We start from the raw sequence: 21,531 nt of genomic DNA on the forward strand, positions 1-21,531 counted from the left end.
GTTATCCAATACTGCCGATACATTATAGAAAGTAATTTCCGTAAGGTACAAAAAATAATTACATTATGAAAATTAAAGATCTGGGAAAAGCAAAAAAAAAATGAGATGACTTGAGACAACTTTGGAGCGAAGAAAGGAGAAAAATGAGTGCAAGAGAGGAAGGTATGAATGTGAGAGAAAGTAGGCCATGGATGTGTGTCCCTTTATCACTTATATTTGTGTTGTCTTGTACCATGTTTCTTAACAATCAAACGGATTGAATTCATGAGCACAAGCTAGTGTTTAGAGTTGTAGCGTGGTAAAAGGAACTCAGTTATGTTTTGAAAATCATTGTAGAATAACACTTTATCGCTTTCATTTTTTTTTCATGTATTTTACGTAATTTTTGTCATTTCATCGTGCAACTAAACTCACAGTAAATTTGTGAGAATGGTATTCAAAATATGTGTTGGGGAGTAATTTTTAAATATAATTCTATTTTCAAAACTTGAAAGCAACACGAACATATTGTATTGTATACCTATTTCAACATTTTTGAAAATGTAAATCTAAACTCCAGTAATACTTATATTTTTATAACATATTATACAATAAAATAAAATTAATTATTTTTTAAATCGTATAAAACTTTGTTACTTTCTGATTCATTTTATTAAAATTTTAAATATATTGATTAAATTTAATATTGATATTGAAAAACAGAGTGCGTGGTGCGGATAAAAAGAGGGCAGGGAGGTGAAGTGAAGAGAAAACAAACCTAAGACTCAGAGATCAGAATGTATGATCGTCACTCCGATTCCGATTCCAAGCGACGCCATTCTAGATTCGGTTCAGAGTGAGTGAGGTCACTCTTTTCTTCTAAACTTTTCTGTTTAGGACCGAATTTCGTTTCATTTGTCTTTCTTCGTTATTTGTAGCCCCAACAAGAGATATAGAAGGGATGAATATGGAAAAGAAGAAAGAGAGAGAGTGATGAGTAGAACTAATGTTCAAAATGAAGCTCCTTTCTCTAAGCACAACAAACCAAATGATCCTATTCAACTTCCATCATCTCTCTCTTATTTTCAGGTCTTATGCATACCAACTGTTTATCACTATTATTAGTTTTTTGCCCTTTTAATTTAACAGCTTGCTTGGCAGAATGAAAAACCTTAGCTTTGTTTTAAGGTCAGTTATTATATTTTCTTTGGGTTGCATACAATTAATCATCTTTAGTCTTTACTTGGAGGGTCAGTCAGTTACTGCATGCATAGTTGATTATTGAGCTCAATGTATAAACTCTTCTCCATTAATCATTGTTGAAAATGGTTCTTAGTTCTTACAGGCTCTTATTTGTAAGGACTTGGAGTATTTATAGTCACTTGAATGAAAGAAAATGTCTTAATTCAACAAGAGATTTAAAAAAAATTTGCATGCTTGATTTTTATTCGTTGTATGCAATCTATATTTTTGGGGGTGGTGTAGTGGGGTTCGTGTTCAGCACCATGCCTTCAAGTGACTCTGTATATACATAACCACCTTAGGCTTGCCTATGCATGTTTTATAACAGCACGATGAACGAGATGGCACTGGGCAGGTTGGCCTAAGCTCTGTTTCAAGGAAAGCCAGTGGTGAGTTTCCATTTATTATTTTGGATATGTATTTTGTCTTCATGTTGTGTTGGGAATCCTGTGTATGCATGATTTGTGTATTGAGTCTAGTCACACAAGTGCAACATTCCTTTCATTTTGTGCAAGAAAAAATGTTTTTTCAGTTATATTGTGTTTTAATCATTTTGTTATCAAATGTGGTTGAGAAACAAAATTATTTGATTTTATAATTTTGAACCATCAAATGGAAATATTACACACATAACAACTTAGTTGTTCACAGAATATAATCTAATTAGTTTGTTTTTATTCAAGAGCGTGGATGGTGGAAGGACACAAAGAAACAGCTTAATGAAATGGAACAGACAAGTCATGGTAGAGAGCAGAGAAATGAGAAATCACAAGCTAAACTGGATGATAATACTTTCCAGAGAAGAGATGGTTTTACTGAAAGGTCGAGGAAAAGACCTGCATTTAGAGAGAAGAAGATTGTAGTGGATTCGGGTGATGCTAATGTGGCTGCAGTAAAGTCAAGCCAGAAGGAGGAAAGAAACAGCAATCCACAGCATTTGGATAGACCTGAGAAGCATTTTGCAGATGACAAGGGTGAAGCTAGGAGAGGGAGAAGGTATGGGGGCAATGACAGTTACAAGGGAAGAGATAAATTTAATGGAAGACGAGGTTATCGTTCTGAGAAGTGGAAGCATGATTTGTATCAAGAGGTAAATAAGGATCCCATTCCACAGAATGAGGATGACCAGATTGCAAAGCTGGAAGCACTCTTGGCTTCATAATAGCTAACAGCAACCAATATCATGCGTGTGTAATTTATTATAAGCATGCACTGCTCTAAGTTGCTGAGTTCGTCTCTTACAATATATCAAGTTATCACCATCTTCAACATGCCAGGGATGTTGAGCAGAACAACTGTCAGTTTTAGAAGATGCAAACTGGATTCAATTGAGGCAGGCAGGTTTTAAAATTGGAATGGAGGACAGAGCAATTTGCAATTGCAATAAAGCATTTTTGCTTGTTTTAGACAATTTCTAGTTTGCAAATTATCTACATGTCTATGATTTTTATTTTGGTCAATTTATGTACATACCACTATAAATGTGGCTGAGCTGAATTGGAAAAGAGAGTCTCACAGTTGCATGAACGCAAACCAGGTAAAGACCTTTACAACTAGGGAAAAAAAATTTAGTCATTTTAGGATCAAATATCTACTTGATCGTCGGTTATGGACATCACATATGTGAAAGTAAAAAGATTATGCGAGTAGATTTTTAAACTTTTAAGGTGAGCATAATTATGAGAAATGCTTACAACACATTTTTTCTATGACACATTCTTTCCAATACATTAACACATTCCACTATAAGTTGAAATTTATTTATTGAAAATTATATATTTTAATGAGTTTCATTTGTCATTTAATGAGTCTTTTCATGATAGTTTTTAAAGTATATAAAAAAGAATGTCAGAAATTTCTTACATTCTTTCACAATTGTTGTGGACATGAGCTTCACTAAATTTTTAAAAACTATGCATATATTTACCTTTCAAAAGTAATTTAAAGTTACTTTACTCTTTATACAAAATCAATTCTTCTAAACTTTTAAAATATTCTGACATGATTTTATTTTTTTCTTCAGTTCTTAAAAATTCAATTTTATCAAAATCTAAAATATCATCCAGACATTCATATAAAGCATTTTTGGTTGCATTTCAGCCTGTGCACCTTGTCTTCTACAGATCTACTTCTAATTTCTGTAGAATCAAACTTAAAAACAATAGAAAAACTAGGAAACAAAATTAAAATCGAGGGCAAGAATTAAATTGAAGCCATATGATATCAGATAACAAGATCTTCTATGTCCGTTAGGGGAACTGCATTGCCAGAGACTTGTCAGGTATGTTCACCACCAATTGTCCACAAGCACCACTTATGTCCTGACCCATCTGCTTCCGAACTGTTGTTCGAATATGATAGGTACCCCAAAGAATTTTATGAAAATTTGAGACATTCTGCTCACTGGTAGGTTTGAATTGACTCAAGGTACCAATAGAGTTGAAAGGTATTAAGTTCACAACCTGTTTCAAAATTCAGACCATATGCAAAACGTTAGTACTTAACAGCATTGTGTAACTGAGCAGAGAATGACGATCTAGTTGTAAGAACTTTTTCCTGAGAGAGGCACTGAACTATCGAGAAAAACAACTACTCATTCACGATTGCCTACATTTTATTAGAGTAAAAGAGTGGCATGGGAATTATGGGGGCAGAGCATAAATGTTTGGAAGAGACATTGAATATTGAATAGAGAAAGGAAGAAGCTGTTGAGTATTTACCACTTGAAATGTCTCTTGACAGTTTTCCCAATTGGTGAGCATGGTGCTCTTCGTCGTTCACCCCATCAAGCATTATGTATTCAATAAATATTTTCTGCAGACTATAATTAAGGATGAAATATTAATATTAATGGCTTAAAAAATGAGAGAAATTGTTGAGAGAAAGCATGAATGACCTTTTACTTTGATAGTCTTGCAGTGAATCCATGAGTTTTCCCAAAGGGAAAGCACGAGCAGCAGGCATTATCTGGCAACGGATGTCTTGGGCCGGCGCATGCAGTGAGAAAGCCAAGTTCAAACCAGGCAGGTCATTATGAAGCTTGTTGATAGCATGAATGATGCCAACCTATTAAAGAAATGTAACAAACCAATTCTAAGATTTTACTAAAAAACGGCTATCCTATATATGTGTGTTTATGTTTATACCGTTGAGATGGTAATCCTTTTGGATGACAAGTCATGATGCGAACGGCTTCTACCACAGCAGAATAGTTGTTGAGAGGCTCTCCCATTCCCATGAAGACAACATTACGGATTTGTGATGAACGAGCTGTTCCACAATTTCTCCGGATGATAGGTTGTTTTTGAATCCCATGGATCCAGTGGCACAGAAATTGCAACCCATTTTGCATCCAAGCTGCAGAACAGAAAAGGAAGCATTAGCAATAGAAAAAGAAAAAGAAAAGAAAAGCTAAGCTAGCTATGGTTACCTGAGATGAAATACACAAAGTAGCTCTGAAAAGCTAAGCATTAGCAGCATATTTGCCCAAATGAGTGTCGTCGACGAAAGGTCCATGATTGTGGTGGAGCTGGATGAGGAGCTTGGAGTGAATAGAGGAAGAGAGAGTAGGCCGAAGAGGGCAAGGAGGGAACTTGTTTCTCTCAATCCCAATCTTCATCTTTGTTTTTGGCATTCGCAGAGAGGAGGAGATACTTCCATATGATTGGAATGAATCCGTGAGGTCTCATCCATGTTTTTGGCTAGTTCTATTCCCTGATACAATCCATGACATGATATCCAATTATGCTCGCATGCAGCACCAGACCTTTATAAATTAATTCGAATGGAGACATGTTTCCAAAGATGGAGTTGGTTTAATTTATGAAGAAATGAACGAATTAAAAATAAAACATGTTCCGATCCACTGATCTGGTTGTTTGAATTGAAGGTTGTTGGCAGTGGGACTGACCAACTCCAAGAACTCAGAGGAATCGGATCCCAATAGCAAATGGTAGCTGCGTTCTGACCTATTTGAATGTGACCTGGGATCAAAGGTGTGTTTTTGGACAGCGTTTGCCAAAATTGATTTTAAAGTAAAATAATTTATGTTGGAATGTTTTTATTTTAAAAATAAACTAGCATAACTCAACTAATTTTAAACTCAAAATCAATTCAATCAAATACGTGAATATTTATTTAAAATTACATTTAGTAGCATTTCAACATGACTTTAGATTATTAGAGTGAATTCAAACATGCAGTCTCTTTTATTTTATTCCATAATAATAGTCGTACACAGTAGATCAAATTTGAAATAAGGAGATCATAGTTTTATCGATTTCTTGACATTGTTTGTCACACTGGCCTTAATTTAATATAATCCTCATAACGCATCATCATTACTGTTGAATTTGCTTGGCCTCAAAATTTCTGAATTGAACTTCTCATAACAAAAGCCAAGAGGGTTGGCTATTCTTTACCATAAATTAATTAATGTGGATGTTTATAGTTTGACCGCTCTATAACATTGACCCATGATGACATAATAATAATGATAATAATGATGTATACAATTCTATCTTTTCCTAGCCCAAACATATAGCCCCACATTCTACAAAGAAGCATCGCCATGGCTCCATATTAGAGGAATCTAATGCCAATATATGTCAAGTTCCAAGTTCCAAGTTCCATTTCATCTCTGTTAAGGTAAGAAATGTTTGCATTTTATGCGATAGAAACCCTTTTGACTAATGTTGCTAGTTATAAATTGAAATGTAACTAGTTTAGAGATTAAAGTTGGTAACGCAACTAAAGTGAACTAACTAGCTAGGTAGGTAGCCATAAAATTGCCTAAGGTGAAAAAATGTTGCTCTGGCACATACACTTCCACGCTATGGGATAGTACTCGTTCTCTTCCTCTGCCACTGTTTTGATAGTCACCTCGACTGGCACACAAGGCTTGCATTGGTTGCACTTTGTTTGACATGTTGCTGGAAATGAACCTAACCTTGGATTTGCTTTCCTTTCTTCATGTGGCTTCAAGCTCCTCGCATATGTTTCAGGGGCAATGCTGGCCTGAAAAATGATTTTGAAATTTAGAAGGATTAAGACGGAAAAGAAAAAAGAATAAATTAAATAGCAGAGGAGCGCACTGGTGCAGGGGAAGGAGAGGTTGCCATGTTTCGGGAATGGACTTGGCAAATAATATGGATTAGGATGATGATGATGATGACAATGAATGCATTAGGCTTTGCTGTTTGTTCCATGTTTTGTAAGAGATGGTTTTGAGTTACACATTAATATATATATATATCATACAATTCCTACTCTGGTCTTGTAAGTTTGGCAATTATAGCAGGTTGGGGGGCAGTTGAAACATGTCGGTTAAAGGAAATGGTCAAGACATGTGTGATCATTCTCTAATATAGTATCTCCTTTCTCCACACAGAATCACCCATGCATGAATATATCAGATTCTGACTTTACTGCAGTAGTTACACTTACTGCTGCTATTTTCATTCAATTTTACACTCAATCTCATGCTATGAGATGAAACGGCCTGCTCGGTCAAATGCTGACTGCTGCATATAACTTTATCAAAATTATCTGTATAGTGAATCCACATTTTCTTGTTCATTCGGATAATTATAAATATTTAAAACACTTTGATTCTGATATTTAAGTTAGAAAAGAAAATAAAAAGTCCTAGTAGTTTTCAATTGCGTAAATGTGATAACACTTTTATCGGTGAAATGTAGATATGAATAAAATCATAATGATGTGATAGCGGATTAGAAGTTGAGAGAAATATTTTAGATGGAAAAAAATTTCAACAGCTGGAATAGCTCAGTTGGTTAGAGCGTGTGGCTGTTAACCACAAGGTCGAAGGTTCAAACCCTTCTTCTAGCGAATTGGGTAGATTATTTTGCATTTTTTATTTGCTTACTGTCAAACATCAAACTTTATAGGTAAAAAGTTGAAAAGATTTTGGAGTTCTACACTTCTACTAGCCCATCAAAGAATCAAAACAAATGCCAAAACAATAATGGAGCTTCACAACCCACGGTCCATTAACAAATTCCTTTTCACACGCATTAAATATATGTTAGTAGACCCATTGATTTTGGTTTGGGGACCACTTATGCTACACATACGGATAGATTTTCTTATTAAACTGACATGGAGAGATACAACCACGTTTTTTTTAGGTAACCACGTGATTAATACACATACCTCCCTCTCTCTCTATATATATATATTCATAGTTACCAAATAGTCTAATACTATGATAGTATGATTGAAGAGTTTTAAAAAAATGATATATGATTGAATTTGATTGTTTTTTTTAATGTTTATTTTAATGCTTTTATAAATTTTTATTAAGAATTATTTTAATTCCAAAATAAACTAATATAAATATATATTATTTTTTTTACACAACTGTTAATGACTTTCAAAATTCACGAAATACAATTAGTAACTGTTAAATTCACAAAATATATTTATTTTATAAAATAAATAATTAAATTTATCTTATACAGAAAGAGTTAATTTTTGTTGTTAGCTATAAAATTAAAAAGCTAATATACGCAGCACAAAAATCCTCCATGAGAAGACATGTCCGCCTACGATTGGTCGGACTGAGTCACCGATTGCACCTGTCAAATTGCTACTGGCTGCAACGTTTCATTCCCACTGCTCCTTTTATTTTTCGCCTCTTCTAATAAGAAACATTTTTTTGCTTGTATTTTCAATAAGTTTTTAAGATCTCCATAAAATAAAATTAAAAACTTGTTAATAATTATTAAAATATCCTCTAATTTGTTGTGTGAAACCATATTTTCAAAGCTTATCTAAACATATTCTTAAAAACATAAAGTTAATAACCCCTTGTTTAACCTAATAATCTTCCGATTGGGTTGTAAAAAGAGGAAGTATGCGTGGGAAAAGGTTATAAAATGTTTTTTTAGGGTAATAAAATATTTATTTTCAATAATATATTCTTATCATTTTCTTACCGGTTGATATTCTAAGAATAATCGCAATTTTTTATATCTGATTTTCTATTGTTTTTATCTTTCTCTTTCTTTTTATCATTTTATTTTTCTTTCTCTCTCAATCTCTACTAGCTGTTAGTGTAAACTCTTTACTTCCTATAATATCTTTACCTTTATAAATATACTAATATTCTCGATTTATGATATTTATTTAAACTAATCTTTACAAGTATAAAAAATGTAATGTTTGTAAATAACTAAAAACATTTTTAAATTTAAATATTTGACGAGAGACAAAATCTTCAGTTTTGGTTGAGGATTTGCTATCAGGCATCAATGATAGAGTGGGGAGTGGGTACTAAACTTTTGGGCATTAGTGGAATGGGAGCTCGTTAAGTAACTACTAAAAAAAACATATGGACATCGTTTTTTTATTATTATTTAAACGATGACATATGATATTCTTTTTAATAGTAAATAATTTTATTAAATATATGTTATGAAAGTTTATATAAACATTTACGTGTTATCATTTAATTGAAGAATTTGATGGTAATGATATAAAAAAAAATTGCCAAGTTTTATCCCAAAAAAAATATATGCAATAACCTTTTTGTTTCAGTATTTGATTTTGGCATCCTTTTTATGCTTGGCTACTACTTTAGGAATCTCTTGTTTTTCATATAAAGGAAAAAAACCTTTACGAATATTATTCTGCAAATAAGCATTTGCTTTAGTGTGGATTATAGTCAACTGTGAAGCAGAACAAAAAAAATTATTCTTGGTTGAAGTGTCCTTGTCTTGGTAAAATATGATTAATTTACATAAAACGAAAAAGGCATGGGTTGAATAAAAGTGATGTTATATTTAGTTAGGATAGTAACAGTAATTGGTGTGGATTCGAAAAAGATGAAGGTTTGGAGATGGGTGGTGAGTTTGATGTTAGTGGGGTTACTGCCCGTGTCAACAATGGGTCGATTCGTGGTGGAGAAGAACAGCCTGAGAGTGACATCGCCGGAGAAAATAAGAGGGACACACGACAGTGCCATTGGCAACTTCGGAATACCTCAATACGGTGGTAGCATGGCCGGGAACGTAATTTACCCTAAGGATAACAAAAAGGGTTGCAAAGAGTTCGATGAGTTCGGGATTTCCTTCAAATCAACCCCCGGTGCTCTTCCCACCATTGTTCTACTCGATCGCGGAAGTAACATTTCTACTTTTTCTATTTTTCTTTTCTCCCAATTTGGAACACCAAATCTAATACCAATACTATTTTCATCTTTATCATGTGGAGGCAGGTTGCTTCTTTGCTTTGAAGGTCTGGAATGCCCAGAAGGCTGGTGCTTCTGCTGTTCTTGTTGCCGACGATGTTGAGGAGCCCTTAATTACTATGGACACCCCTGAGGAGGATGGCTCTTCCGCCAAATATGTGGAGAACATAACTATACCCTCTGCTCTCGTCGGAAAAAGTTTTGGTCTAAAATTAAAGGATGCCTTTAGTGGTGGCGATATGGTCAACTTAAACCTTGATTGGAGAGAGTCTGTTCCTCACCCCGATGATCGCGTCGAGTATGAGTTGTGGACCAACAGCAATGATGAGTGTGGTGTTAAGTGTGATATGCTCATGGAATTTGTCAAGGATTTCAAGGGTGCAGCCCAGATTCTAGACAAAGGCGGTTACACTCAGTTTACACCCCATTATATTACTTGGTACTGTCCTCATGCTTTCACTTTGAGCAAGCAGTGCAAGTCTCAGTGCATAAATCACGGTAGATACTGTGCTCCGGATCCTGAGCAAGACTTCACCACAGGTTATGATGGCAAAGATGTCGTTATTGAAAATTTAAGGCAGCTATGTGTTTTCAAGGTGGCAAATGAAACCGAAAAGCCTTGGGTGTGGTGGGACTATGTCACTGATTTTCAAATTAGATGCCCCATGAAGGAGAAGAAGTACAATAAGGAATGTGCAAATGCTGTTATTAAATCACTGGGTAAATAAATCACCATCGCACGCTATTTTTATCTTACAGCATGGCTGATGATGACTTTACTATTACGTTTGTTCGATATCTGCAGGTCTCAATACGGAAAAGATTGAAAAGTGCATGGGAGATCCAGACGCCGATACTGATAATCCTGTTTTGAAAGAAGAGCAAGATGCCCAAGTACTGTCTTTTATAATTGCTATTTAGTTCATTGTATCAGTGCAGTAATATATAGATGTTTAACAAAATTAGTTTTTGTAGATTGGAAAGGGATCGCGAGGTGATGTTACCATATTGCCTACTCTTGTGGTCAATAATCGACAATATCGAGGTTTGTACTCTATGCTCTTGTGATAGGTAGTGATCTGGATTTCCAATTCTAAACAGAATCTTTCCAGGAAAATTGGAGAAAGGTGCTGTTCTAAAGGCTATATGTTCTGGGTTTGAGGAAACTACTGAACCAGCTGTTTGCTTGAGCAGTGGTACATGTTTACTTCTTTTTTCTTTTGGTACAAGGAAAATATACTTTGTGGACTTGAATTGTTGGTTGTGGACCTGATTCTTTCTGACTGGGCATGCTTTATTGGGCAGATGTGGAGACAAATGAGTGTTTGACAAACAATGGTGGTTGTTGGCAGGATAAAGCAGCTAACATCACTGCATGCAAGGTATTTATCTGTATAAAACAACTAGCTAATAAAAGAGCAATGTGGGGTTATAGTTTATTTTCTAACATATGTGTATCTGCTCAGGATACATTCCGTGGGAGAGTATGTGAATGCCCTCTGGTTGATGGTGTACAATTCAAAGGAGATGGTTATACAACTTGTGAAGGTTAAAAGGCTTTAAACTTCACTTTTCTGTCTGCATAATTTACTTCCAAGAGGGTTTACTGTTAGTGTTCCATGTTTATTGCCTTCACTTCTATGCTGTGTGGAGCCGGATGCAATGATCCTTTTGTTGTGGGACATCTGTTATTCTTTTATTACTCCCCATGAGCATTTTAATTGATATAACTAGTTTCTTCTGGGTTTGCAGCAAGTGGACTTGGGCGTTGCAAGATAAATAATGGAGGCTGTTGGCATGATGCTCAAAATGGACATGCATTTTCTGCTTGTTTGGTTAGTATCTATTTGGTTTCTGGACCCAACTCCAGTCAACTTATTTAGTCTCCAACAAAGTTTTGTTTTGATGGTTGAAGTTCTATTGGATTGTAAACCCCATATTAAAAACGGAATTATTGCATAAATTGTTTTGGGTACAGGATAATGGAGGGGTCAAATGCCAGTGTCCCACAGGGTTTAGAGGTGATGGTGTAAAAAATTGTCAAGGTGAGGGATACTTATATTGTTTTATCTCTTGCTTTTTTTCCCCTGCAGCAAAACCTCTTATTGAATTATATTGATCAGCATGGAAATACTTACACAACAGACCACAAATAGAATCCTGGATTCTGTTTTGAATAGTTTTATTTGTGAGTGTATATGAAAATTCTGAATGTCTTCTATCACCAGTTAAGTAGCTGGAAATTCTTCTCAATCCGTGGGTTTGAAGTATTGCGAACTTGATGATACCTAGTGAATGTTTTCCACATAACACGTGAAATTGAACTTATGTTTCATCTATACAGATATAGATGAATGCAAAGAGAAGAAGGCTTGTCAGTGCCCTGACTGTAGCTGCAAGAATACTTGGGGAAGCTATGACTGCAGTTGTAGTGGAGATCTTCTGTATATGAGGGACCACGATACCTGCATAAGTGAGTTGAATATGCAAGACTTTTTACTTGCTCCTACATTTTCATATGTTTGTTATAAGGCTTGTTTTCATGCCCTCTACTGGATTACCTACAGGTAAAACTGGCAGTCAGGGAAGATCTACCTGGGCTGCTTTTTGGTTGATTTTACTTGGCGTAGTTATGATTGCTGGTGGGGCATTCCTTGTGTACAAGTACAGAATAAGGGTAAGCTCAGCTGCTTTCTCTCATTCTGGTTTTGTTATTGGATACTTAATGCTGAAATTCTGTAGCATTAGAGCGTGCTGAGTTGCCCAACATTACAAGCGTGCATAACTAAAAAATTTGGCCCAAATCAGAACACAAGTGAATAGTGATGATTCATTTGTAATTTAACTTATTCAGTTTTATAGGATAAAAAATTAATGGTATTTTTGTTGGTGGTTTTGCAGCAATACATGGATTCAGAAATCAGAGCAATCATGGCGCAATATATGCCCTTGGACAGCCAAGCAGAAGTTCCAAATCATGTCAATGATCAAAGAGCATGAAGGCAAAAATGGGCCAATCCCTTGGAATTTCACGGCAGGCAGCATGGGTGTGACTTTTCCTGTGCCATTTTGAACTCTGGTCATTGAACTTAATAGACTGTATCCTATGGACAGTGGAAAAGATCGACATTTAGAATGTTGTCCTGCATGTTTCTTTTTGGGGATTGGAAATGTAGCATTTTGTATACTTGGAAGGGCAGACTATGTCTGTGTCTGTGGTACTATTTCACTAGATTCTGCCAGACATCTTGTTCCACGCACAAGATCGTAACTTATCGTGCTGTAATACATGCAAGTTAACGTCCTAATGTTGTTCCATTGCTCTGTAGGTAGCAAATAGCATTTACTCGTTTAAAACTTGACTTTAAAGTTAAACTTCCAATCAGGAAAAACAAAAAACTAGTAATAAATGGGAGGATTGAAGATTGTGCTTGACGTCTACATCTTTTTGTAGAAATTATCTGGCAACCGGAATAGCGTGTTAGTGTTAGGCACGGAGAATTCGTCACTGACCAGTATCGATATTTCTTCCGCATCCTACGAACATGCTTTACTAGGAGTGTGGGAGAGTGCTTTTTGGTAGATAAGAAGTCAATAGATTGAACCAAAGATGTTTGACCTGAATTTTACAAGACAATAGAATACTTATGACTGACTATGTATAACCCTTTTTCTTCTCTCATACTTTAAATTTCGGTTATTTTAAATTGGAGCCAAGTATCTGGGAAAGAAAGAAGAAACTAGCACAGCACATGTTTTGCCTTTTGGAGGACGGGGGGTATTGGCCCCCTAAAAGCTTCAGTGGGCAGTAGTAGGCTCCAGGCAAGAAGGGCCACTCTTCAAATAAAGCGTCTATTCCAAACGCAATAAACTTCAAATTATGACATAGTTTGCAGACTTAACGCAGAGTTGTCACTATAAATTTCAAAATGCACTTAGGTGTTGCACTATATTATCGTATGCCAAACTTTGCATTAAGGTATTTAACAATCATTTCAAAAGAAAAAATAATAATAGTATATTTTGGAATAATCTCTCCATCTTTTATATTGGACATGATTTCCCATTTTCATTTGTTAAACTAACGGAATATGATTTTCCAAAACTAAGCATCTGTTCAGTAAATCATTTGCACAAACACAGTTTCAGTATCGCAGCAGAAGAAATTGACAATGCGAAGTACAATAAGTATTCAACAGCAGAGAATTTTTTTCGCTTTCTCTAGACGTGGTTAGGTTAAGAACCATTCAGACCTAACTTTCACAACTTGAGCAAACACAAGGAAAGAATTGCAGAATGCTAAATGGCTCACGGAGAAAGATGAAGATAGCTCAAAACAATTATATAAAAAACAAAAATATTCTTAGTTCCACAACTTGAGTTTGATAATTAACTTTGCTAAATGTCACAAAAAATTTTAAGTTCTTCAAACAGTAAAATCATCCCCACGTCATCATAGCCTGATGCAAGAATCCAAACCGGGTGGGGCAGGTGGAAAACTAATCTTTCACCGATACTGCAAGGCACGAAGAAAAAAGTGATCACGAAAACCAATGTTAAAATAATTCGGAAAATTTGAAATCTATCGATACTAACGGATCCAAATATTTACCTTGATGAAGCCAATTTCCTTGGCATTGCTTCGGAAGCACTGCCTGCAACACATAAGCCCATATTTCCTGATCAATCCATGAGGATTCCCACACACACGGCTGCAAAACAGGAAAGAACAGTAAACCACATTCCCAATTAACAAATAACTCGCACACTAGAATTCTAATCCGATCTTGGACCGTCAAAAATATGTTTTCTGAGAATATCTAAATTGTAACAGTCTAAAACTAGCCAAACAAAATTGCTATAGTTTTAAAATAAAATGCATACATTAAAACAGAGAAGCACGTATTACATATTGGTATGATTATGAAAAAAGAGTGAAAATAAAGGTGCCATATACCAATATAATAAGACATACATTTTATAATGCACACACCACTCTTTTCATATTACTCAGAATCAAATTACATTTAACCAAAATCAATGATGAAAAAGCAACTACTTTTAAAATTAATTTCATTCAAAATCAAATTTTTAAACACCCACCCAAGCACACACTCAACCTTCAACAAAGTAACATAATGAAGAGAAAATCAATGGTTAAAAGAATATCTTATTATGACATCAGGATAGAAGAGTCACCTCTTTAAAATTATTAACGAAGAACAAAAGTAATATTGCAATAGTGATGGTACGAAACTTATTCAAAACCAAATAATGAGGAAAATACTTGTTATCAGAAAAAACACAGATTCAAAGTACTCATATGGGGGATAAAATTAAATGCTTCAAATTAAAAGCAAAAACCTTAATAATAATCGCATAATCAAATTGAGAAGGAACAAAGAGGGAAAAGGATCAACTCATCCTGAATCACCATTTGGCGAAGATGAGTAACATACCAAGTGCGAGAACCAGGTCCGTAGTTCTTAGGGTGAGAATTCCACACATTGGAGTGCCCCATGCTTCTGAATTGCAGATATTAAAACGCAAGAATCCGGTAACCCTAGCCTCAAGTCGCAGAGAAGTACGAAAGACAAACATCGAAATGCTAACATATATATACAGCAGAGTCAAAACCCTAGGGCGTGTTTGCATTCCGTAATCAATTTCTGTTTTTCCATAAATATTTAGTTTACAAAAGTTTAAAAAGAAATAAGAACAAAATAATAAACAATAAGTTGTCGTTAATTTGAATTAAAATAAATTATAGATTGAAATCACTTTAAATTAATAAAAAAATAAATTATTTTTCATTTTATAATTATTTTATCTTTTAGTTATAAAATTCAGACTAATTTATTTTAGTTTGAATTCTATCCATGTATTTTATGTTCTAAAGTATACATGTAAAACCGTCACAATAAAAAACACAACCACTCAAAGTAATTTATCAAAATATGGAATTTAAATTAATTTTTTATATTATAAAGCTAAATCCAATCTCATATAAAAAATTGTAAAAGTAGAGAAGGAATCGAGTTTAATGATAGAATATTTTTGAAATTTTAAGTGTATAAGCGATATAATATTTTTGAGGAAAATACCGTTTTTTCTAAATAATAAGAATATTTTTATTTGATTTGAATAATATCTTTAAGAGATACATTTCAACATTTTTATTTTCAGGCTTCTGGCTTATTTTTTATTTTTAAATTCTATCTTTAAAATTTGACTAAATTAATTTGGCTTTTTGGTGATATCCTTTAAGGATAACTTAGAAGAACTTATATAAATGTATTTTTTTTAATTTTGTGAAAATAAATGTAAGTAGTTTTGTATATGGATACATACAAAATTATATTTAAATAACTATAAATATTGATATATATTTCAATAATTATTGTAAATGATATAGTGTTAAATAAGATTTTGGTATAATAATGTTTGACATAAGTGATAATTACTGTTTACATCCTTGATTAAGTGATTCAGATTCAAATCTTAAATTTTAGATGCATTATCTATAATTGATTGAGGTAACTTATATTTAATAAAAAAAAATTAACAAAATTAAATAAAAGATTAAAAAAATATATTATATAATCAAATTTGAAGTAAGTAAGGGTATTGGAATGTGGAAAGAGTCTCCGCAGTCCTCACCAGAAGCAAAAAGACTGGGTTTTGGCGTTAACCTAAGCGAAGAGAGAGAGAGGTTGAAGAAGGTGAATTGAATGGCTTCCTCATCCTCTTATCCTCGGACGGTAATTACCGAAAACTTTGTATGAATTTCATTGCTATATATATATATATATATATATATATATATATATATTTTATAAAATTAGAGTCGCAGATCGAGGGAAAGAACTAAGTTGGATGATTGATGAGTGATCAGGAAGGTGAAGAAGAGTATGGGTCTGAATCGGGATGGGTGGATGCTCGAAGTTGGTGCGATCACCTGGCATCATCCTTATCGGAGGATCTAGGGCAGATTCCGGGGCCTGATACTCCGTGCCAGACCTGCCAACACCCAACTGAAAACTGGTTGTGTCTGTCCTGTAAGCAGGTCCTCTGTAGCCGTTTTGTGAACAAGCACATGCTCCACCATTCTCGTGACACTAATCTCACTCACTGCGTCGCCCTCAGTTTCAGCGATCTCTCCGTCTGGTGTTTCTCCTGCGACGCTTACTTGGATCCTCAACTCATTCCCCAACTCCGTCCTCTTCATCAACTCGCCTATATTTTGAAATTCGGTCAGCCTCCACCAATTCCATCCCCCAGTCTTTGATTCTCATTCATTGCCTTTATTAACTCTATTTTCTGCAATGCTTTGCCTTTGTGTTAAAGGCGAATTTATCGGATTGCCTAAGTATGTTTTTCCCCCAACTAAACTAGTGATTAGAGAGGTAATGCTGATTATAATTACATATTTATGTATCAGATTATGTGAACTCCCCCGAAATAAAAAAAAATACCTCTAATCATTATTTATACGGTACGGCTTTCTTAATTTATATGTAAATCTAATTAGCTTCGCAGGCCTCTAAATGGAATTGGTTTACATGTAAGATTATATGTGGCGACGACGGGGTAGGGTGCACCAACAGATCACTAGACTAGAAATCAATTTCTCCCTTATTCCCTTCGGCCTCCTTTTGAAGAAAGACTTGTATGAATGTAATTAAGTTCAACAACTTCAAAATGGGGTTTAGTTAAATACAAATGCTATGTTGATTGTTGAGTGAATGAATCACCCAAGTTTCACACATCCCGTTGTCTTGTCTGAACCAGTTATCTTGCTGTGATATTCTCTTCTTATTTCCTTCTGTATATTGCCTACTACTGCTATATGTTATTGTTAAGTTTGATTGATTCTCGAGTTCTGCCCGTTTTAATTTCTTTAATCTTATTAAAATAAGTGATTTTTTTAGCTTTCTATTTATTTGTTTCTTAAGAAAGTACTTATATAAAAAATGATTTTTTTATTTTATTTTAAACAAAAAAGAGCAAGGTTCATCCAATGTCCTGTGATTGCCCTGGATGGATGACAAGTTCCAGTTCATGGCTAAACAAGTATATTTGGTTCATGCAAATTATTATGTGCCAAATGTTAATCATTGGCCTACAGACATTGGATAAACAATTTAAAGTAAAAATATTTTTATCGTGAGACAAAATTTGTGTTGTTTATAATCTTTTTAATACTCTTATGATTTATATAATAAATATATATATTTTTAATTCTTTAATCAATATTTTAAGGCATTAGTTAATAAGACCCTTATTATTAATAAGCAAGGCTTACTATCACCTAAGTCATATAAATAAAGTGCTTTTTTTATTTTACTTTAAAAAAATAGTGCTTATTATTTTAATGTCTTCAATTTTTTTTCTTTTATTTTCTTTTATTGTGGTGTAGTGTGGCCTGCCGTTAGAAAAGCATAATTCTTTTACGTCCCGTGATCTCTTACTTTTAGTTTCTGTAAAATATAATCATTTTCGTTTTTAATCCCTACACGTAATTTTGTTTCTTATTAAAATAGTTGACAACGGAAACTAAAGAAAAACTCGAGATAATTTTAGAAGTATTGAAAAAAAAAATTGTATGGAGATAAAACATATGTTTTAGTTTAATTAAAAATTTAAAATATAAATTAAAATAAAATAACTTAATTATACTCCTATAAGTAAAAAAAAAATAAATTTAGGAGGAAAATAATATTTCTTTTAAATCTGAAAAGAATTAATATAAAACATAAGTAATTAATAATTGGATTTTGAGATGAAAATGAAAAAAAAAATATGCATTGACAATGTAATTAGTTTTAATGTGATGTAATTATAATCTATTATGTATATTGAATTTTATAATAATTACTCCCTTCAACTCATATATAAACAAAAATAATTATTATTTCACTAATTAAAAAAGTTAGAACAAAAATAATTATTATTTCACTAATTAAAAAAGTTAATTGAAATCTTTTATTTTGTTAATTTTAGGTAAAAAAATAACATTATTCTTAAAATGTTATTTTTGTTTGATATCATGAATAAAATAGAATTACAATTAAATAAAATATGTTTTAAGAATGATATCATTAAATAAAGATAAAATTAGTTAGATTGACTTATATTTGAGTTCAAAATACAAATAATTTTTTTTGCTTATGAGTTTCGAGGGAATATCTTAAAGTCATAAAAAAATACTTGTGATTAAATGATAATATAAAATAATTTTACACTCAATTAAATGAAGAAATAAATCATCATAAAATAAAAGGAAGATAAAATTAATTAATAGTAATTTATTTAATATATAAAGTAAAGTATTAAATAATAATTTGTTAAACAAACTTATAAGCTTTACTAAAGACACTGTTAGCGATATTTTGTAAGTGGCTCACTCAAGGAGTAAAGTCTCCTTCAAGCATGTTTAGTGCGAAGCTAACGGTGTGACTGCTGCGTTAGCTAGCTATGATTCACAATTTTTTATTCTGTATTAGGTTCCGTTCTAATAGAGGTTGATAGTTTAGTTTGGGGCTTGACCCCTTTTTGCTCACCCAAAATAATAAGTTAGAACCTAAAATTTTATGTAAACTATTCCTCTATACTAAGTCACATTAAAGCGATGTAGGGAAAAAATTAGTAAGTATTATCACTTCCGGAAACCTTCGAGCAATTTAAGATTTCGCATATTCATAGAGAGGAGGATCGTTGTGCAGACGCTTTAGCTAATGCTGCTTATATATATATTATGAATTTTAATAAAAAATAAAAATAGTCTTATATTACATTTAAAAATATTTATTGAAATAAAATATATAACTCATATATATAGATATATGGATATATTATAAATTTTAATTTTTTGGCACAGTAAATTTTACTTTTAATTAGAATAGACTTGATATATTTAAAAAATATTTATTTATCATAAATTTATGTGAATTCTAATTTAGTAAGCGTGGGTAGTGGCGTTGGCAGTGGATCTCATCTACCTCCGCTGAAGCCAAAAACATCATGGGTGAAGAGGCCTCCAAATCCAATCCCAAACTAACACTGTTTCCTCTCATAGCTCTTATCTTCTATGAAGTATCTGGGGGTCCTTTTGGAGTAGAAGATTCCGTCAGGGGTGGAGGTGGTCCTCTTCTATCGCTGCTCGGATTCTTGGTTTTCCCTCTAATATGGAGTATACCAGAAGCTCTTGTCACGGCTGAACTTGCCACCAGCTTCCCTCAAAACGGTGGTTATGTTGTTTGGATTTGCTCAGCCTTTGGACCCTTTTGGGGGTTTCAGGAAGGGTTTTGGAAATGGTTCAGTGGGGTGATGGACAATGCTCTCTACCCAGTTCTCTTCCTGGATTACATGAAGCAATCCTTCCCTATCTTTGATCGTTTGGCTGCTCGAATCCCTGCTCTTCTGGGGATCACCCTTTCACTCACTTACTTGAATTACCGTGGCCTTCACATCGTCGGCTTTTCTGCTGTTTTCCTCGCCCTTTTCTCACTTTCCCCGTTCCTCATAATGGCCCTTCTTTCCATTCCCCAAATAAGACCCAGCCGCTGGCTTCTTGTGGATTTTGCCAAGGTGGATTGGCCAGGATACTTCAACACCATGTTCTGGAATTTAAATTATTGGGATAAGGCCAGTACCCTTGCGGGAGAGGTTGAGGATCCGAGTAAAACCTTCCCTCGGGCACTTGTTGGAGGACTAGTTTTGGTGGTCTCCTCCTATTTGATTCCACTTCTTGCTGGAACAGGTTCCTTTAGCTCCTCTCCCACTGAGTGGGTAGATGGTTATTTTGCCCAAGTTGGGATGTTCATTGGCGGCTCTTGGCTCAAACTCTGGATTCAACTCGCTGCTGCTATGTCTAACCTCGGCTTGTTCGAAGCCGAAATGAGCAGCGATTCTTTCCAACTTGAAGGGATGAGCAAGATGGGAATGCTTCCTGCTCTATTTGCTACAAGGTATTTCTCACTTTTTTCCTCCATACAGACATGCCCCTTTATTCTTTGCAATATTTTTTTATATATACCTTCTCTTCTTGCCAGGTCTGTTTATGGAACGCCCACTTTTAGCATTTTGTTCTCTGCCACTGGAGTTATCTTCTTGTCTTGGATGAGCTTTCAGGAAATCATAGAGTTCCTCAATTTCTTATATGCTGTAGGAATGCTTCTTGAGTTTGCAGCTTTTATCACTTTGAGGCTGAAGAAGCCAAATCTTTATAGACCTTACAGAGTTCCACTGTCAACATTTTGGGCGACCATGCTTTGTTTGCCTCCTGCTTTACTGCTTATTCTTGTAATGTGCTTGGCTTCTTTGACAACTTTCTTTGTGAGTGGAGCAGTAATTCTGGTGGGGTTTATCCTGTACCCTTTCTTGGTTCAAGCCAAAAATAAGAATTGGATTTTATTTGAAGAAGCCACTGGCTGGCAGCAATGCCATTCAGAACTGACTGACCAAGAAAATAGCGGTGTTGAGCTTCTTGTGAGCTCACCATTGGCTAGCGTGGAAGAACAATTGTCTTTAATGCAAAGTGATTCTAAACCAAGCTAGCAGGATCTTGTCTTTTAGATATTAATTTTGACAAGCATACGACGTGTTTGGCCGTCTTGGACATTGCTGAATGCTGAGGTAGCAAGAAAAGGGGTTTGGTTTTCTGTTATGCTTGAGCTTATTAATTTCAATTCGCAGAGGAAAATAAATATTATATATTTAAAGAGCAGAGGTTGAACTCGGGGATGACTGAACATCTCATTAACCAAATCTGTGTTGTACCTTATATATGATTACCATCAAATCAATTTTACAAAGAATTCTAGTTATTTTCATTTGTTGAAAACATTTAATTTTAGTGAGAGATTTTTTAATTTAGTTTCACTTTTACCATAACTTTTGTTTTTCCCGTAGAACTACTCAATTATTCATTGCCACCTCGTTTAGAATTTCCCGAGTTTGTACTTCAATTATCTCAACATTTGGTTTTACCGAAGAAGCAGTGGTGGGAAACTTACTTCTAACGTATCAATATGTACTACTTGATATTGTCCAGTATCCTGTCAGATTAGTGAAGAATGGAGATCCCTATGCAACAT

At 34.1% G+C, this 21,531-nt stretch overlaps 5 protein-coding genes, 1 non-coding gene and 1 pseudogene across 7 annotated transcripts; 5 read left to right on the plus strand and 2 right to left on the minus strand.

Moving 5' to 3' along the window:
* Window positions 1-709: 709 nt before the first annotated feature.
* LOC114368134 (bcl-2-associated transcription factor 1-like) lies at window positions 710-2,887 on the plus strand. Its single transcript, XM_028325484.1, has 4 exons — window positions 710-835; window positions 918-1,068; window positions 1,550-1,610; window positions 1,905-2,887. Exons 1-4 carry the CDS (start codon window positions 777-779, stop codon window positions 2,381-2,383), a joined length of 750 nt encoding a protein of 249 aa, XP_028181285.1. The 5' UTR covers window positions 710-776; the 3' UTR covers window positions 2,384-2,887.
* Window positions 2,888-3,271: 384 nt separating this feature from the next.
* LOC114368142 lies at window positions 3,272-5,239 on the minus strand (annotated as a pseudogene).
* Window positions 5,240-6,997: 1,758 nt separating this feature from the next.
* Window positions 6,998-7,071, plus strand: TRNAN-GUU. Its single transcript has one exon. It is a non-coding gene; the product is annotated as a tRNA-Asn (tRNA).
* Window positions 7,072-8,899: 1,828 nt separating this feature from the next.
* Window positions 8,900-12,755, plus strand: LOC114368151 (vacuolar-sorting receptor 1). Its single transcript, XM_028325493.1, has 12 exons — window positions 8,900-9,366; window positions 9,461-10,153; window positions 10,239-10,327; window positions 10,409-10,478; window positions 10,546-10,629; window positions 10,739-10,815; window positions 10,900-10,981; window positions 11,186-11,268; window positions 11,412-11,478; window positions 11,778-11,906; window positions 12,001-12,110; window positions 12,335-12,755. The coding sequence occupies exons 1-12, from the start codon at window positions 9,018-9,020 to the stop codon at window positions 12,431-12,433; spliced, it is 1,932 nt and encodes a 643-aa protein (XP_028181294.1). The 5' UTR covers window positions 8,900-9,017; the 3' UTR covers window positions 12,434-12,755.
* Window positions 12,756-13,749: 994 nt separating this feature from the next.
* On the minus strand, window positions 13,750-15,088 carry LOC114368156 (40S ribosomal protein S29). Its single transcript, XM_028325497.1, has 3 exons — window positions 14,893-15,088; window positions 14,046-14,145; window positions 13,750-13,949 (listed from the first exon to the last, which is right to left on the minus strand). Exons 1-3 carry the CDS (start codon window positions 14,952-14,954, stop codon window positions 13,941-13,943), a joined length of 171 nt encoding a protein of 56 aa, XP_028181298.1. The 5' UTR covers window positions 14,955-15,088; the 3' UTR covers window positions 13,750-13,940.
* A 967-nt stretch (window positions 15,089-16,055) lies between these two features.
* Window positions 16,056-17,201, plus strand: LOC114368162 (histone deacetylase 6). 2 transcript variants are annotated; one of them, XM_028325509.1, is made up of 2 exons: window positions 16,056-16,194; window positions 16,287-17,201. In XM_028325509.1, the coding sequence occupies exon 2, from the start codon at window positions 16,317-16,319 to the stop codon at window positions 16,719-16,721; it is 405 nt and encodes a 134-aa protein (XP_028181310.1). In that variant the 5' UTR covers window positions 16,056-16,194; window positions 16,287-16,316; the 3' UTR covers window positions 16,722-17,201. The 2 variants fall into 2 exon arrangements, with proteins under 2 accessions (XP_028181310.1, XP_028181305.1); XM_028325504.1 differs by having other exon boundaries at window positions 16,329-17,201.
* A 2,148-nt stretch (window positions 17,202-19,349) lies between these two features.
* LOC114368174 (probable polyamine transporter At3g19553) lies at window positions 19,350-21,285 on the plus strand. The gene is made up of 2 exons (XM_028325516.1): window positions 19,350-20,403; window positions 20,488-21,285. The coding sequence occupies exons 1-2, from the start codon at window positions 19,457-19,459 to the stop codon at window positions 20,990-20,992; spliced, it is 1,452 nt and encodes a 483-aa protein (XP_028181317.1). The 5' UTR covers window positions 19,350-19,456; the 3' UTR covers window positions 20,993-21,285.
* Window positions 21,286-21,531: the final 246 nt, after the last annotated feature.

The sequence above is a fragment of the Glycine soja genome, chromosome 1 (genome assembly GCF_004193775.1).
Source record: "Glycine soja cultivar W05 chromosome 1, ASM419377v2, whole genome shotgun sequence".
NCBI classification, from domain to species: domain Eukaryota; kingdom Viridiplantae; phylum Streptophyta; class Magnoliopsida; order Fabales; family Fabaceae; genus Glycine; species Glycine soja.

Coding starts and splice junctions, on each gene's coding strand:
- LOC114368134 (XM_028325484.1), top strand. CDS start 777: ATGTATGATCGTCACTCCGATTCCGATTCCAAGCGACGCCATTCTAGA. Junction 836..917: donor CATTCTAGATTCGGTTCAGA/GTGAGTGAGGTC, acceptor CGTTATTTGTAG/CCCCAACAAGAGATATAGAA. Junction 1,069..1,549: donor CATCTCTCTCTTATTTTCAG/GTCTTATGCATA, acceptor GTTTTATAACAG/CACGATGAACGAGATGGCAC.
- LOC114368151 (XM_028325493.1), top strand. CDS start 9,018: ATGTTATATTTAGTTAGGATAGTAACAGTAATTGGTGTGGATTCGAAA. Junction 10,328..10,408: donor AAGAAGAGCAAGATGCCCAA/GTACTGTCTTTT, acceptor TAGTTTTTGTAG/ATTGGAAAGGGATCGCGAGG. Junction 11,479..11,777: donor TGGTGTAAAAAATTGTCAAG/GTGAGGGATACT, acceptor TCATCTATACAG/ATATAGATGAATGCAAAGAG.
- LOC114368156 (XM_028325497.1), bottom strand. CDS start 14,954: ATGGGGCACTCCAATGTGTGGAATTCTCACCCTAAGAACTACGGACCT. Junction 14,146..14,892: donor GGACCTGGTTCTCGCACTTG/GTATGTTACTCA, acceptor CCTGTTTTGCAG/CCGTGTGTGTGGGAATCCTC.
- LOC114368162 (XM_028325504.1), top strand. CDS start 16,165: ATGGCTTCCTCATCCTCTTATCCTCGGACG. Junction 16,195..16,328: donor CATCCTCTTATCCTCGGACG/GTAATTACCGAA, acceptor ATGAGTGATCAG/GAAGGTGAAGAAGAGTATGG.
- LOC114368174 (XM_028325516.1), top strand. CDS start 19,457: ATGGGTGAAGAGGCCTCCAAATCCAATCCCAAACTAACACTGTTTCCT. Junction 20,404..20,487: donor CCTGCTCTATTTGCTACAAG/GTATTTCTCACT, acceptor TCTTCTTGCCAG/GTCTGTTTATGGAACGCCCA.